At 35.0% G+C, this 11,460-nt stretch overlaps 2 protein-coding genes across 6 annotated transcripts; both read right to left on the minus strand.

The window, feature by feature from the left end:
- On the minus strand, nt 1-3,716 carry LOC111277798 (membrin-11-like). 3 transcript variants are annotated; one of them, XM_089763867.1, is made up of 5 exons: nt 3,589-3,716; nt 2,854-3,108; nt 1,652-1,772; nt 1,376-1,525; nt 1-875 (listed from the first exon to the last, which is right to left on the minus strand). In XM_089763867.1, the coding sequence occupies exons 2-5, from the start codon at nt 3,105-3,107 to the stop codon at nt 714-716; spliced, it is 687 nt and encodes a 228-aa protein (XP_089619993.1). In that variant the 5' UTR covers nt 3,108; nt 3,589-3,716; the 3' UTR covers nt 1-713. The 3 variants fall into 3 exon arrangements, with proteins under 3 accessions (XP_089619993.1, XP_089619992.1, XP_089619991.1); XM_089763866.1 differs by lacking the exon at nt 3,589-3,716 and adding an exon at nt 3,207-3,342; XM_089763865.1 differs by lacking the exon at nt 3,589-3,716 and having other exon boundaries at nt 2,854-3,349.
- Nucleotides 3,717-3,819: 103 nt separating this feature from the next.
- Nucleotides 3,820-10,964, minus strand: LOC111277015 (protein RRP6-like 2). 3 transcript variants are annotated; one of them, XM_022863105.2, is made up of 15 exons: nt 10,124-10,964; nt 9,147-9,302; nt 8,750-8,908; nt 8,596-8,679; nt 7,996-8,075; nt 7,852-7,902; nt 7,105-7,213; nt 6,548-6,630; nt 6,412-6,457; nt 6,128-6,215; nt 5,805-5,974; nt 5,070-5,408; nt 4,858-4,959; nt 4,441-4,590; nt 3,820-4,363 (listed from the first exon to the last, which is right to left on the minus strand). In XM_022863105.2, the coding sequence occupies exons 1-15, from the start codon at nt 10,829-10,831 to the stop codon at nt 4,358-4,360; spliced, it is 2,331 nt and encodes a 776-aa protein (XP_022718840.2). In that variant the 5' UTR covers nt 10,832-10,964; the 3' UTR covers nt 3,820-4,357. The 3 variants fall into 3 exon arrangements, with proteins under 3 accessions (XP_022718840.2, XP_022718838.2, XP_089619990.1); XM_022863103.2 differs by having other exon boundaries at nt 3,820-4,590; XM_089763864.1 differs by lacking the exon at nt 8,596-8,679 and having other exon boundaries at nt 3,820-4,590.
- Between the last annotated feature and the right edge of the window lie 496 nt (nt 10,965-11,460).

Genomic DNA, 11,460 nt, shown 5'->3' on the forward strand with positions numbered 1-11,460 from the left:
TTGCAGAGAAATGAAGTCTCCAACAACATTAAAAATTGACAATCAGATGATGGAACTGATTGGGAATCGTTTTCCAAGTACAACAATTTGCACCAATTTTATTATGGCATACAATGCCAAATTAAACCTATCCAGGCAGGACCCAAAACAATGCACTTTTTTTCTGCCTTCGGGCCCCTCACAGCCCCACGAGGAAAACCCCAACAAGTAAATATTTGGCCTCTTGGTACTGTGTAGCGATGTACTGTGAGTGACTGTGACTGGTCGATTTTGCCAGTTGTAAAGAGCCCCTCAAAGCTGGATTTTTACCTCGCAGTCTATGGTCCATCAATCTCAGTTTCCTCGATATAATAATTACTTCTATAGCTGTATAGCCTTCTGAGTCATCAATTATCAAATGTACATAGACATGATTAAAACCTTTGTATTAAGTCCCGAACAGCTCAAGGATCATGTTGACAATGTTAATCCTGATTCATATCAAGCATTCATACAAAGTGACCAAGCAAGCTGTAATAAATTTGGTAATCTGTTCTTCTAACTCTTTTGAATGTGAACAACTTCCCATTCAATGCAAGTTTGAAGTGGCAAAGTCCTTTTTGTCATCTGTTCTATATCAAAGCTATGCACGTTAAAGCTTGTGCCATTTGCCTTCTCAACACGATAATCAAGAAATCAAATGTGTTTGTACCATGTAAGGAAGAAAGAGTGAGTTAGCGAGTCCATTTCCAGAAAAAATATACGATGATGACTGTCAAAACCATTCCCACATATTTGATCCATCTATCAACACGGTTTCTCCTCTCAATGAGCCTCAAGACGGAGTTGGAGAGCCCCACTGTGTTAAGTACATCCAAAGCCTTTCGTTGTGCTCTCTGAACAAAAACAAGAAGTTGGTTTAAATGCCTAATGAACAGGTAAAAGTGGTCACAGTAATACCAATGCATCAGCAACCACTATTTTCTCATTTCAAGCATATGATTTGAGCTATCAACAATTTATAAGCAATCACTTTCTTTACACCATTAGAGGAATTCTATAGGTAACACAAATAATAATAAACAACAGATACTTCGAAATCTAAACTAGTGCACTCAACTACAGATTAAAAGCTAATATAGCACCCAATAACTAATATAGACCAAAATAATACTAAAGTAGTACTTCCTTACAAGTTATGACAGTTTGTAATTGGGGCGGCAGAGAAAACAACCCACGTTAACAAGAACCACTACCATGAATAAAATCAATTAATGAGTAACTTAACCAATATTAAAACTGTTAAATTTGCTGTGAAATTAACTCCGTATTTGTTAAATTTTCATTTGAACCATTTAACTACAAACCTGCCAGCAAAGGACCTCATCGTTTATACCTTGAGCCGTTCTCTTTGTTCTGCATATTTGGAAAGGATGGCTGTTCCAGTAACAAAAGATTCTTGTAACATCCTTGACGAGTTTTGAACTGATTGCATTGCTTGTGCTTCCTCATCGAAAACTCTCAAGACATGAGCTGACTCTTCATTCTGGAAAAAAAAAAAAGAGTAAAACAAATTCATCACATACTAAATCAGCTCTATTTCCTAAAAAGAACATAATATAGCACCTTAATAAAATTGACAAGACAAATAAATTGGAAAAGGCTTACATACAGCTCTTCCAAGCAATTCAGTTCTCTCTTTCGCTTCCAACATTCGTCTCTGATTCCTCATAGAATACTTGTCCAGACTATCTTTCAAAGAGTCAGCCCCTTCAGCAACTTGTTCCACTTTTCTGTTTGCAAAATACAAATAGCCTCAAGATGTAAGACCATCAAAACAACATGGATATTGAGTTACAATAACATCAATGGGCAATGTATTTGAAAATCATCAAAACGGTTCTAACTTATTTCAAATTTCAAAAAAGTAAAAGAGTGCCCTAGCACACCTCGTAACCCAATAAAAAACATCTAATCAAGTAGGCATGCAATCAAGCAAAAGTTTTTTCGTTAAACTCAAATAATTTGGCAATTTGACGTAGCAGTCAGATTACGTCTTGAGGTCAAAATAGTTTTGTTTCAAAATATTTACCTGTTGCTTTCATTTTACATGACAAAATTTTAAATGATTGCTGTCTTATAGATGTTCTATTTTGCTTACAACCTACTGTTTGATATTTGAGTCTATGAAATATGAAATTTGACTTCTTGGGGAACTGCAAAGCTGCCTTTATTACAATTTATCAAGCTTAACATCGGTTGCATACCATTCTATCTTATTGAAATTTACTCAAAGTCACCCAGAACCCAACCATTGATTGACTGAACCATCATTAAGAAAACTAAAGTTAATCACGAGGCGCCTCACAATCACCAAGCTATTAATTAGTATGGATAATTGACAATCTGACATTTCATAAATCCCCCCTTCCATCTCCCCAGCATAATTCTCAAGGATAAATGGTGATAATTACACATTGTACAAACACCACAATCCCTATAAAACTAAAGCTCAAACACTCTAGGATACAAAATTCAGACTTTTATTAATGATTAATTCATTGAAACAATCAGACACACCAAGTACTTTCCGTAAGAAAGACTTCAAGAAAGAAACGATCAAACATTACCCATTAAGGCCTCAACTGAAATCCCTTTATCTTTTGAAGATTAAAGATGAATATAATCAAAAGTAACAACAGCAACATATTGAATCAAATTGACTAATTAAAGATAATTATTGAAATTTAATACTATCTAATAAGGATTTGCATAAACTAAGTACAAGAAATTTGGCAACTTATCAAATAAATTAAAAAACCGAAATTTCTGAAACTAGTGAAAAATGTGATTAAATAGGCGTTTCGATTATACCTTTTCCAGAGATCGCGTTGCGATTTGGCGGCGATGGAACGCCAGAGGCGCTCCATATCGGCGCATAGGGAGTGGATCTGAGAGATATCTTTTTTGACGGCGAAGGAAAGTTCGGGAGAGTCGAGTCCTCCACCGCCGGAGACGGAGCTCTCGAGCCTCTCTAAGCGTTCGATCCCATCCCTTGCTCGAAGAAGCAGCTTTCTTGCACTTTGATAGACTTCTGATAATGTCCCTCCTCCTTTGATCGCTGCCATACTTAATTCCAAAAAAAAAAAAAAAAAGGTTTTCTTGTTTTTCTGGTAGAAATGGACGCAGAGTAAGAGGAGGAAAATGGAGATGATTTTTTGTTTTACCTTTCTTTTTTATTTTTTTTCTAAATTGAATGGTCGGGACGACCGAGTTCGGCCGAGCTCAGATATGTTATCAACGTCGTACATGTTTGTTCAAGTCCGACGGACTCAGTATTTTGCTATGTTCATTCGGATAAACAAGTGATGCAACATAGTTCTTTTAAATAACTTATTAAAAAATTTTAAAAACATTAAATTGTTCATTTAATTTTTAATAATTTAATTTTTTTAATTTTAAAAGCAAATATATATTATTTTGTTAATTTTGTTTATAAAATTAAAAAATTTTACTGTTAACATATTTCATAATTAAAATAATATATTAAATAATTGACAAACTCAATCAACCAAATTCAAATATCAAATGTCGGAGCGAAAATCGAACCTGCTTTAAAATAGATCTCATTTTTTACTTTGTTGAAACCTTTCCAAATTTCAGACTTGAACCTTCGAATTTGACTGAATAGTCCAACCTTCAGATAAATCAAGTTTTGGACAAATCTTGTTTCAAGTATATAGCATATTGCTTTCTTTTCTCCTTCCTCAAATAACATTGAACAGCTGCTCTATGTGTAGCATGATGAGGCAGCTATTGCTCGGATTCATTCTAATCAAATAGTCCAAACTGAAAATTTATATTAACTTGAAAACAAGATTTTGATCTTTTCTACTGATCAATATTTTAATCACTATATTTGCAAAATCAAATTTCTTTTTCATTTGTCTTACAGGATTATGATTCATCATCAGAGACTCATCGGAAAGTTGCACTTCTATTCCCAGAAGCAGGAAAAGCTGCACGTCGTCTAGCTTGAGGAAATTGTTTAGTCCCATCGTCTATTTGCAGTCGGCCAACTGCTGAACTTTTCTTCTTACCAGCAGAATTTACTTGGCCAACTGATTCTTCCTCTGCATCTTCTCCAAATTTAACCTCTTTCCTGGCTGCTTCATAATCAAATGGCTTTATTTGCAAAAGACCACTCGGTTCTTTTGATTTCTTGACTTTAACCGCTTTTCTGTTTTGATTAATAGACTGGAAGCACTGCTGGAAGCTTGTAGATAATTCAGATAGTGACATTGTCTCATCTTCCTTATTTGTTTCAGAGCAAGGTACCACATAACTCTCCTCCCCGGGTGTATCAGTTATGTCTGGGCTACCTCTGCCATCAATCGATTCATGTTTATTTGAATTATCTTCCAAGATTATAATATCTTCCGAAGTTGATTCAGTAGGTACCGCGGTATGAGGTTCTTCAGGTTGTGAAACTTCCGGTGCTCTAGTTGGCTCCTTCGTTGCAGGTTTTGACTGCTCCTCTGAACCCAATAATGAGTGAAATGAAAGATTCACTGAAGATCTGATCTGCTCCAACTTACTCTCTTCCTTCTCCTAGATAACAAGAAATTAGCAAGGAATAGCTTTCCATAAAAACTGAAGTAAGGAATCAAAACTATAAATAATTACAATGACACAGGAATGTGACTCTCAAAACTATGTGCGTGGACTGCAACTGTGCTTTTTGGTGAGTTTCCCTGTCACGAAGAATCAAAAGCCAGCAAGTAGCAAGAGAGAGAGAGAGAGAGAGAGAGAGAGAAGGAGACCCATTTTTCTAAAAATTCCAGTGGATAAAAATTGTAGCTAAATAACCTGGCTCACCTTTTTATCAATATCAGATTTCTTCTTTGTGGCAGCATTCCCCAGAAGTGCCCCAAAGCCACGGCTTGGTTTCTTTAAAACCTGAACAGTTGCTCCAGTACCCTACAGGAACAGATATTTTAGCCAGCGGGTACCCATCAAAAGATAGATAACCTCGCATGTATGAAAGGATTAATAACGTACAATCGTCTATGAAAGGATTAATAACGTACAATCATTGCCGAAGGTCGAATAACTGGGCAAGCATTTGCGTTTCCAATCTGCCCTGAGATGGCAAGACTTTCTCTCACGGACATTGAGATACCGTTCACATCTGGCTTGCAAGGGAATCTTTCTTGTTTTTTGTCTGCATCAATTCCGGTAATACTGCTTCCAAACTTTAATGATTCCTCTTTCTGTTGAGGAGAAGCAGGTTGTGCAGTTATCCTATCAGGTCCCCCCATGCCACCATCTATGATTTCTATGCTATCAATTGTAATTTTCAAGTCTGTAGGAGTCTCAGGAGGTAAGACTTCAGCTCCCCCATTAACTGCTACATGTTCTGATGATGCCTGCATATTAGAAATCTTACAGTCATCTCAACAAATAGTAATTATAAAATTAAACATTTTTTCAATCCATTCTTGCGACTAACATAGAGTTTCTAATTCAATAAGATTTTATCAGATTTCATATAATTGCACCAATTAATCTGTAAATTTTTCACTTCTGTACTTTTAATAGACAATTGTATGATGAATATTATGAGTTGACTTGGCTGCCTTTGCTATTTATGATACATGAACAGCTGCCTACAACTCGCAATACTGCCTTTTATTTCTAGACAATGATCACAACTGATTTGAGGACTGAAAGAAAAATGAGATAAAGATAAAAATAGAACAGATTAACAAAATAGTAACAAAATATCAGGATTCAGATTATCAAATCAATGTAATGAGTCTTACATTTGGCACACGCCCCATTCTAAGTTGTTGAACAGCAGCTTCAAATGCAACAGCATTCTGCATAGAATGCTTGATGATGCTAACAACTGCACCAAGATTCCGCTCCACATATGGGTGTTTAGATTTCAACAATCGACGTAACTTGCTAGCAGTTACAGGCATCTGCTTGGCTTTTATCAGTAAGAAAAATAAGAACTTAAGTAAAAAATACCAATAAGTAGTAGAGAAAAACCAAGACATATACTGGAAATTGAAGTAAAAAATACCAAAAGTACTACAAAGAAGTAAGACTCGAAAGTGATAAAAAATTGAAAAGTTCCTACCGATTTCAAGAAGTATTTTGTTTGGCAATACATAACCAGTACTTTCATCCTCTGCACGGGCAATAATGTCTCGCCATTCACAAAGCCCCTGTAAGCCATTTAAGTGAGAGATATAAGCCAAAGAAATGGATATCATCAATCTATTTTTGCTAGTAAGGCTTTTGCAAGTCAAATACATGTCTCTGAATTGAAATTGGACATTTCTTCTGGTTTACCAACCAATCGATATTTCACTATAAAAGTAAACTAAGGGCCATGTAGAAATGAAAACAACAAAAACTTACAGCAACAATTGCTAGCTGCTCAGCATTCAAACCAGCCCCCTGCAACCTATAACAAATAGCAGAATAAACATCATTCTTCAGTTTGAGTTTACGTAAGACATTTAAACATTCATGCAACCATGAGCAAGTAACAAACCCATATATATGGAGATATGAATTCTCTGTCAGTAGCTCTTTCTCATACAGTTGCATGCATACATCAGAACTTCGCTTGTAGACCTGCTAGCAAGAAAACCTTTGCTAGTAAGATAACAGTAAAAAATAAATACCAAAAAGCAACAAAGTTCACAAATTCATATATCCATGTAATTTACTTGAAAAGGAGAAGACTCAAAGAGAAAGAAAAGCCAATTTGGAAAAAAGTTCAACAAAATAACACACTGTAAACATTTTTCTCAAGGAAACCAAAGCATGGTATCCTAAAGAATCAGATTATATTCATATGGGACAGTTAATCAACACATGAATTTTCAATACATAGCCTCAGCTGTGGATTATACATTGAAGCTTGAACAAAATAGAATGTCAAAAGCCAGAGGAATCTAGAAAGGAACACAAGTCTTACGTGAATGATACTAAGATTAAGACTATTCAAATCTCTTAGCTTCTTTTCTTCTAGAAGAGTAGCATTATGATATGACATGCCATGGCCAATGTAGAAAATGCTGTGAATTATGATTTATAGCATCATACCTCTACCAAAGGAGCATCACAATGTTCAGGTTCCTTAGGCATTGATAGCAATTCAATTCTCATTAAATCATAAATGTACAGCAAATAGTGTGTGTCTTCTCTAGCATATCTGTCAAATAATAATAATAAAGAAACAATTAGTTGACAAGCAACAATGAAAGTTTCCTCATCAATATCTGCAATCACAAACCCCAGAAGCTTTCTTCAAGCTTAGAGAGAGAATAGTATGTTAGTATCAAAAGTACAATCATAAATAAAAAGGCAAAGTGTTTTTACTTCATATCGATGAAAGTCAAAACTAAATACTATTTACACCATTGTGTTTGATTATTTTTCTTATAAAAACATATAAAATGCCAACAATGCTGATCTTATGGATTCGATCGTAATTTTTTCCTTTTCTGATAAGTTTGATGGGTTGAGTTAAGTTCTTAACTACAAGCACTACTTTGAGCACAGGAAAGAATAAAGACATCACACTTTGCATAAAATGTTCAAAAGAGACAACTTTGTAGGCAAACCTAAAAACAAATAAAAGTTTGTCATCTAAGCTAGATGTTCAAATTTACAGGTGAAGCAATTGCATTATTTTCTCTTCTAGACAGACAAAGTAGTCAACAGCAATCAATCATTAACCTTAATGACAATGCAAGCAGAACAATTAGACATTACTTAATGAGAGAGAGAGAGGCCATTGAAAGGTGAAACAGAGAAGACAAATGATACATGCTCCAAAAGCAATGTTACCTGAGCATTTCATCAGGAAGAGGACGTAATCTCCAATCTGCATTCTGGTATCTACAAAGAGTTGACTAATCAACCTTAAGGAAGATAGAAAAGATGGTGATCAAAGAAGAGAGAGGAATCAAACGAATTTAAATGAAAACCTACTCTTTGTTGGCAGTAACTCCACAAAAGTGTTGCAGAAGATGCTCCAAACTATTTCTTTCCAATTTCAAGACCCTTGAGGCCTGAGAACCATGCAAAAGCATAAGTCAACATCTTGGTAGGAGTCCAAGTGTCCGACACAAATTTTAACTTTTCAAAACAATCAATTCATTTATATTCTAATTGCACTCAAAACTAAGCCTAAGCATTTCCAATCAAGACAATGGCACTAAAGAGTATGGTAATTAGGCTCCACGAATCTGCGGTAGATGGTAAAATTTCCAGGGCTATAACATATTTTAACTTCTTCAATGAGTTCCAATGAGATTAGCATCCTCTTAATCATCCACAAAACTGATTAAGTTAGTTCAATCATTTAAATCACAAGTAAAGAGTTGTCATGTATAATCCTAGATACCAATTTCCTTTGCCCTAATTTTTTGTCACACATTAATTTACCCTAACAAATAATTTCATAGAAAAGTTAACACGGTGCCACATAAACTTAAGATTCTTAAAATATACCAACAAAACAAAGAATTTAACAGAAAATTCTCAGATAAATCCTCAAGTCATCGAAATAGTGGGTTGACGGTATAAAACCTGTCCAGTGTCAAATAGATTACACAAATATATGCCAAAGTCCCGTTGAAGCCACACAATATCCCGGTCTGCTCCATGCATAACCTATGTGAATTAAGGATATCAAACAATGCAGTAGGCCCAAGAAAATTTTGCAGCTATCCAGGAGACCAACCTTTTTCTTGGTGGGATCCTTGAATACTTCCCTAAGATATGGGCCAACATGAATTCGAAGCTTCAAAGTATCTATAATAAAATCCTCAGTTCTGGTAGAAATTTGCATCAAGCAAGTCAATCCTTGAAAAGATCGATATTGGTTATGCTCCAAATCAACCTGAGAATAATTACACAGGAATTAAACTTGTATGCAAAGATGCAACAAGTACGAGAATAAAGAAAAATAATCCTATGCTTGATGCATAAAAAGTCCTCTCAAACTGGTAGCCCTAATACCAGAGATACATACATCTTTCTTCAGACCACAAAAACATTTCATTCTATATCTTACCATGCAGTTATAGTGGAATGAACATTATCACATGAAGTCATACGAGAAGTTCTCAGATTTTTACCGCAAATTCATTCACACCGCGTAATTTAGCTGCTAACTCTTTCAAATCTTTTGCTTCCTCCACCAGCTTGAATTGGGTAGATTCAATAGAGGGGGGTTTTACAGGCTCAATATCTGCTATATCTTTATCGACAAAATCCACAACAGATAGCTTCTCCTGAAAAAAGAGCCAAAAAAACGTTTTTCCTCTTATTTTGGCAAGCACTACAAATTTACCAGAGATAAACCAGCCAATTATTTAGAAGCTATTGTTGAACAAAGTTGGATGTGTGTGAGATAATGAGATATAAAAACAAGAATAAAAGTGCAGATTTCATCACGTCCATTTCTAAATATTGTTACTAAGGTAGCTCTAACGAACATGATAACATTCTCAAAAACAATTGTAGCCTTCCCATTTTCTAGTTTGCACTGGTAAAGGAAATATGAAAAATGGCAGGGATTTAAAGAATGCCTTCCCACAAACCAGTGCACATCACAAACACTATCACCTAAATGACCTATTTTACTAAAATTCCTTTTGCTTTTCTATCTTTTTAAAACATGAAAGGTGCCTTAACTTTAGAAAGCTTTAAAAGACAATTATATTCTCCTTATTAATCTAATTGTCTACATGGGAATCATCTACTTCTTGTAAAGAAATTCATGCCCCAGCAAACATAGAAACCTATTAAAACCCAAAATCCAATAAAAGCATCAAACCTGCGCCATAAAAGCATTTTTCACGTATGTCCAACTATTCTGTCCTGCTCACTCGCAGCAAACTCCTAAGAACACATTGTATTATCCAAACAAACGTAGATATTATGAAAACATCTATAAAATACAAAATTCAACACTCACCGAGCTATCCAAACAAAAACAGAAATATTTATGAAGGCGTCTACAAAACAACCATAACATACAACATTGACTAACCTCAAAAAAAAAAAAAAAGCAACTTTAAGTAAAAGATAAATTAAACAAGAAAAGACCAACCAGTGGATGAACAAAACGCTGCCCATCCTCACTGTTCTGTAACCAGACATGCTCAAAAGGCTGATTCGTATTATTCACAAGTATATTATACTCTTCCTGCGGCTTCCGTATCGTTGGTATATGAAACGGAACCTTCGCTTTCCCCGTCGTCACCACAGCCAACGCCCCGTTCTTCACCTTCACTCCGGACGAACTCGAAGACCCACCTTCCTTCCCACTCACTGACTCACCAACCAAGTCACTCATTAACCCACTATCCGTTTTCTTCTTTTTCTTCCCGTAAACCAACTGAAATCCATTATTGTCAGGATCTGACCCTATAAACCGACCCGTTTCCTCTTCTTTCTTTCGAATCCTTTGAAATTCGTCCATGGAAACGTCGAACCGTTCCAAGATTTCGTCGTTGATATTAACAAGCCAATCATAAGCTTCATCATCGGCTATACTTTCAATGTTGTTAGGGAAATTGATCGCCTTGTTGGCGCCCCAGGTTTTAGCCGATAAGCCAATGGATTCCAGCAAAGAATCCGATGTTTTGGCGATTTGATCGATGGGGTGCTTGAAAACGTTGAAGTTGTTAAAGAAATGAAAGTCATGATTGGAAGGGAGGGCTCGAGAAGAAGAAGAGAGTGAGGAAATAGAAGAACAGAGAGGACCTGAAGCTAAGTTTTGAAGAGATTGGGAATTTTCCGAAGGTCGAGATTCCATTGTTATTGGATCGTTGTTTCATTCACGGTTTTTAGGGTTTTGGATGAATAAAGGTTAGGGTTTTAGGGATTTTTGGCTTTTTTTTTTTTTAACATCCATTGAAGACGACAAAAAAAATAAAAAAATCTTTATCAAAGAAACTGACTGTCTGACTTTACTCTTTAGTAAGGGTCGGGCACGTGATATGCACGTGAACTTGAGCCGAAAATGAAGGAAAATTAATTATATTTAATAAAGATTTTTTATTTTCAAAATTTTAAAAAATTGAAAATAAAATTAAATGGAATCCTTTGGACTAATGGAAAAAAAATAATTTTTGATAAACGATGAAATGCACAATTTAGTATATTTCACTTATCACCTTCAATTCCTCTAATTTTTGTAATTTTTTATTTGATAAATTAAAAAATAATAAAAATAACAATCCCATGCAAAATAGAATCTCTCCTATTGTTCATGCGTTTTTTGTGATGAAAATGTAAAAATTTGAAATCAACAACCTCTTTTGTGTGATTTTTCAAGATATTTTAAACTTATGACTCTTCATGGGTCAACCATGCATGTAAATTGAATGGAAATTATATTATATATATTTATATAGTATAATGAAATTAAAATTTTTTAGTGGC

This window comes from Durio zibethinus, chromosome 7 (assembly GCF_047325235.1).
Source record: "Durio zibethinus cultivar Kanyao isolate XHJ-2024 chromosome 7, ASM4732523v1, whole genome shotgun sequence".
In the NCBI taxonomy this organism is placed as follows: Eukaryota; Viridiplantae; Streptophyta; class Magnoliopsida; order Malvales; family Malvaceae; genus Durio; species Durio zibethinus.

Excerpts from the sequence above, each read along its gene's own strand:
- LOC111277798 (XM_089763867.1), bottom strand. The coding sequence starts at position 3,107 with ATGGCAGCGATCAAAGGAGGAGGGACATTATCAGAAGTCTATCAAAGT. Across the intron at positions 1,773-2,853 it reads CAACGCGATCTCTGGAAAAG|AAAAGTGGAACAAGTTGCTG; the intron begins GTATAATCGAAA and ends TTTTGCAAACAG. Across the intron at positions 876-1,375 it reads AACAAAGAGAACGGCTCAAG|AGAGCACAACGAAAGGCTTT; the intron begins GTATAAACGATG and ends GTTTTTGTTCAG.
- LOC111277015 (XM_022863103.2), bottom strand. The coding sequence starts at position 10,831 with ATGGAATCTCGACCTTCGGAAAATTCCCAATCTCTTCAAAACTTAGCT. Across the intron at positions 6,631-7,104 it reads GTGATGCTCCTTTGGTAGAG|GTCTACAAGCGAAGTTCTGA; the intron begins GTATGATGCTAT and ends TCTTGCTAGCAG. Across the intron at positions 4,960-5,069 it reads TTCGACCTTCGGCAATGATT|GGTACTGGAGCAACTGTTCA; the intron begins GTACGTTATTAA and ends CTGTTCCTGTAG.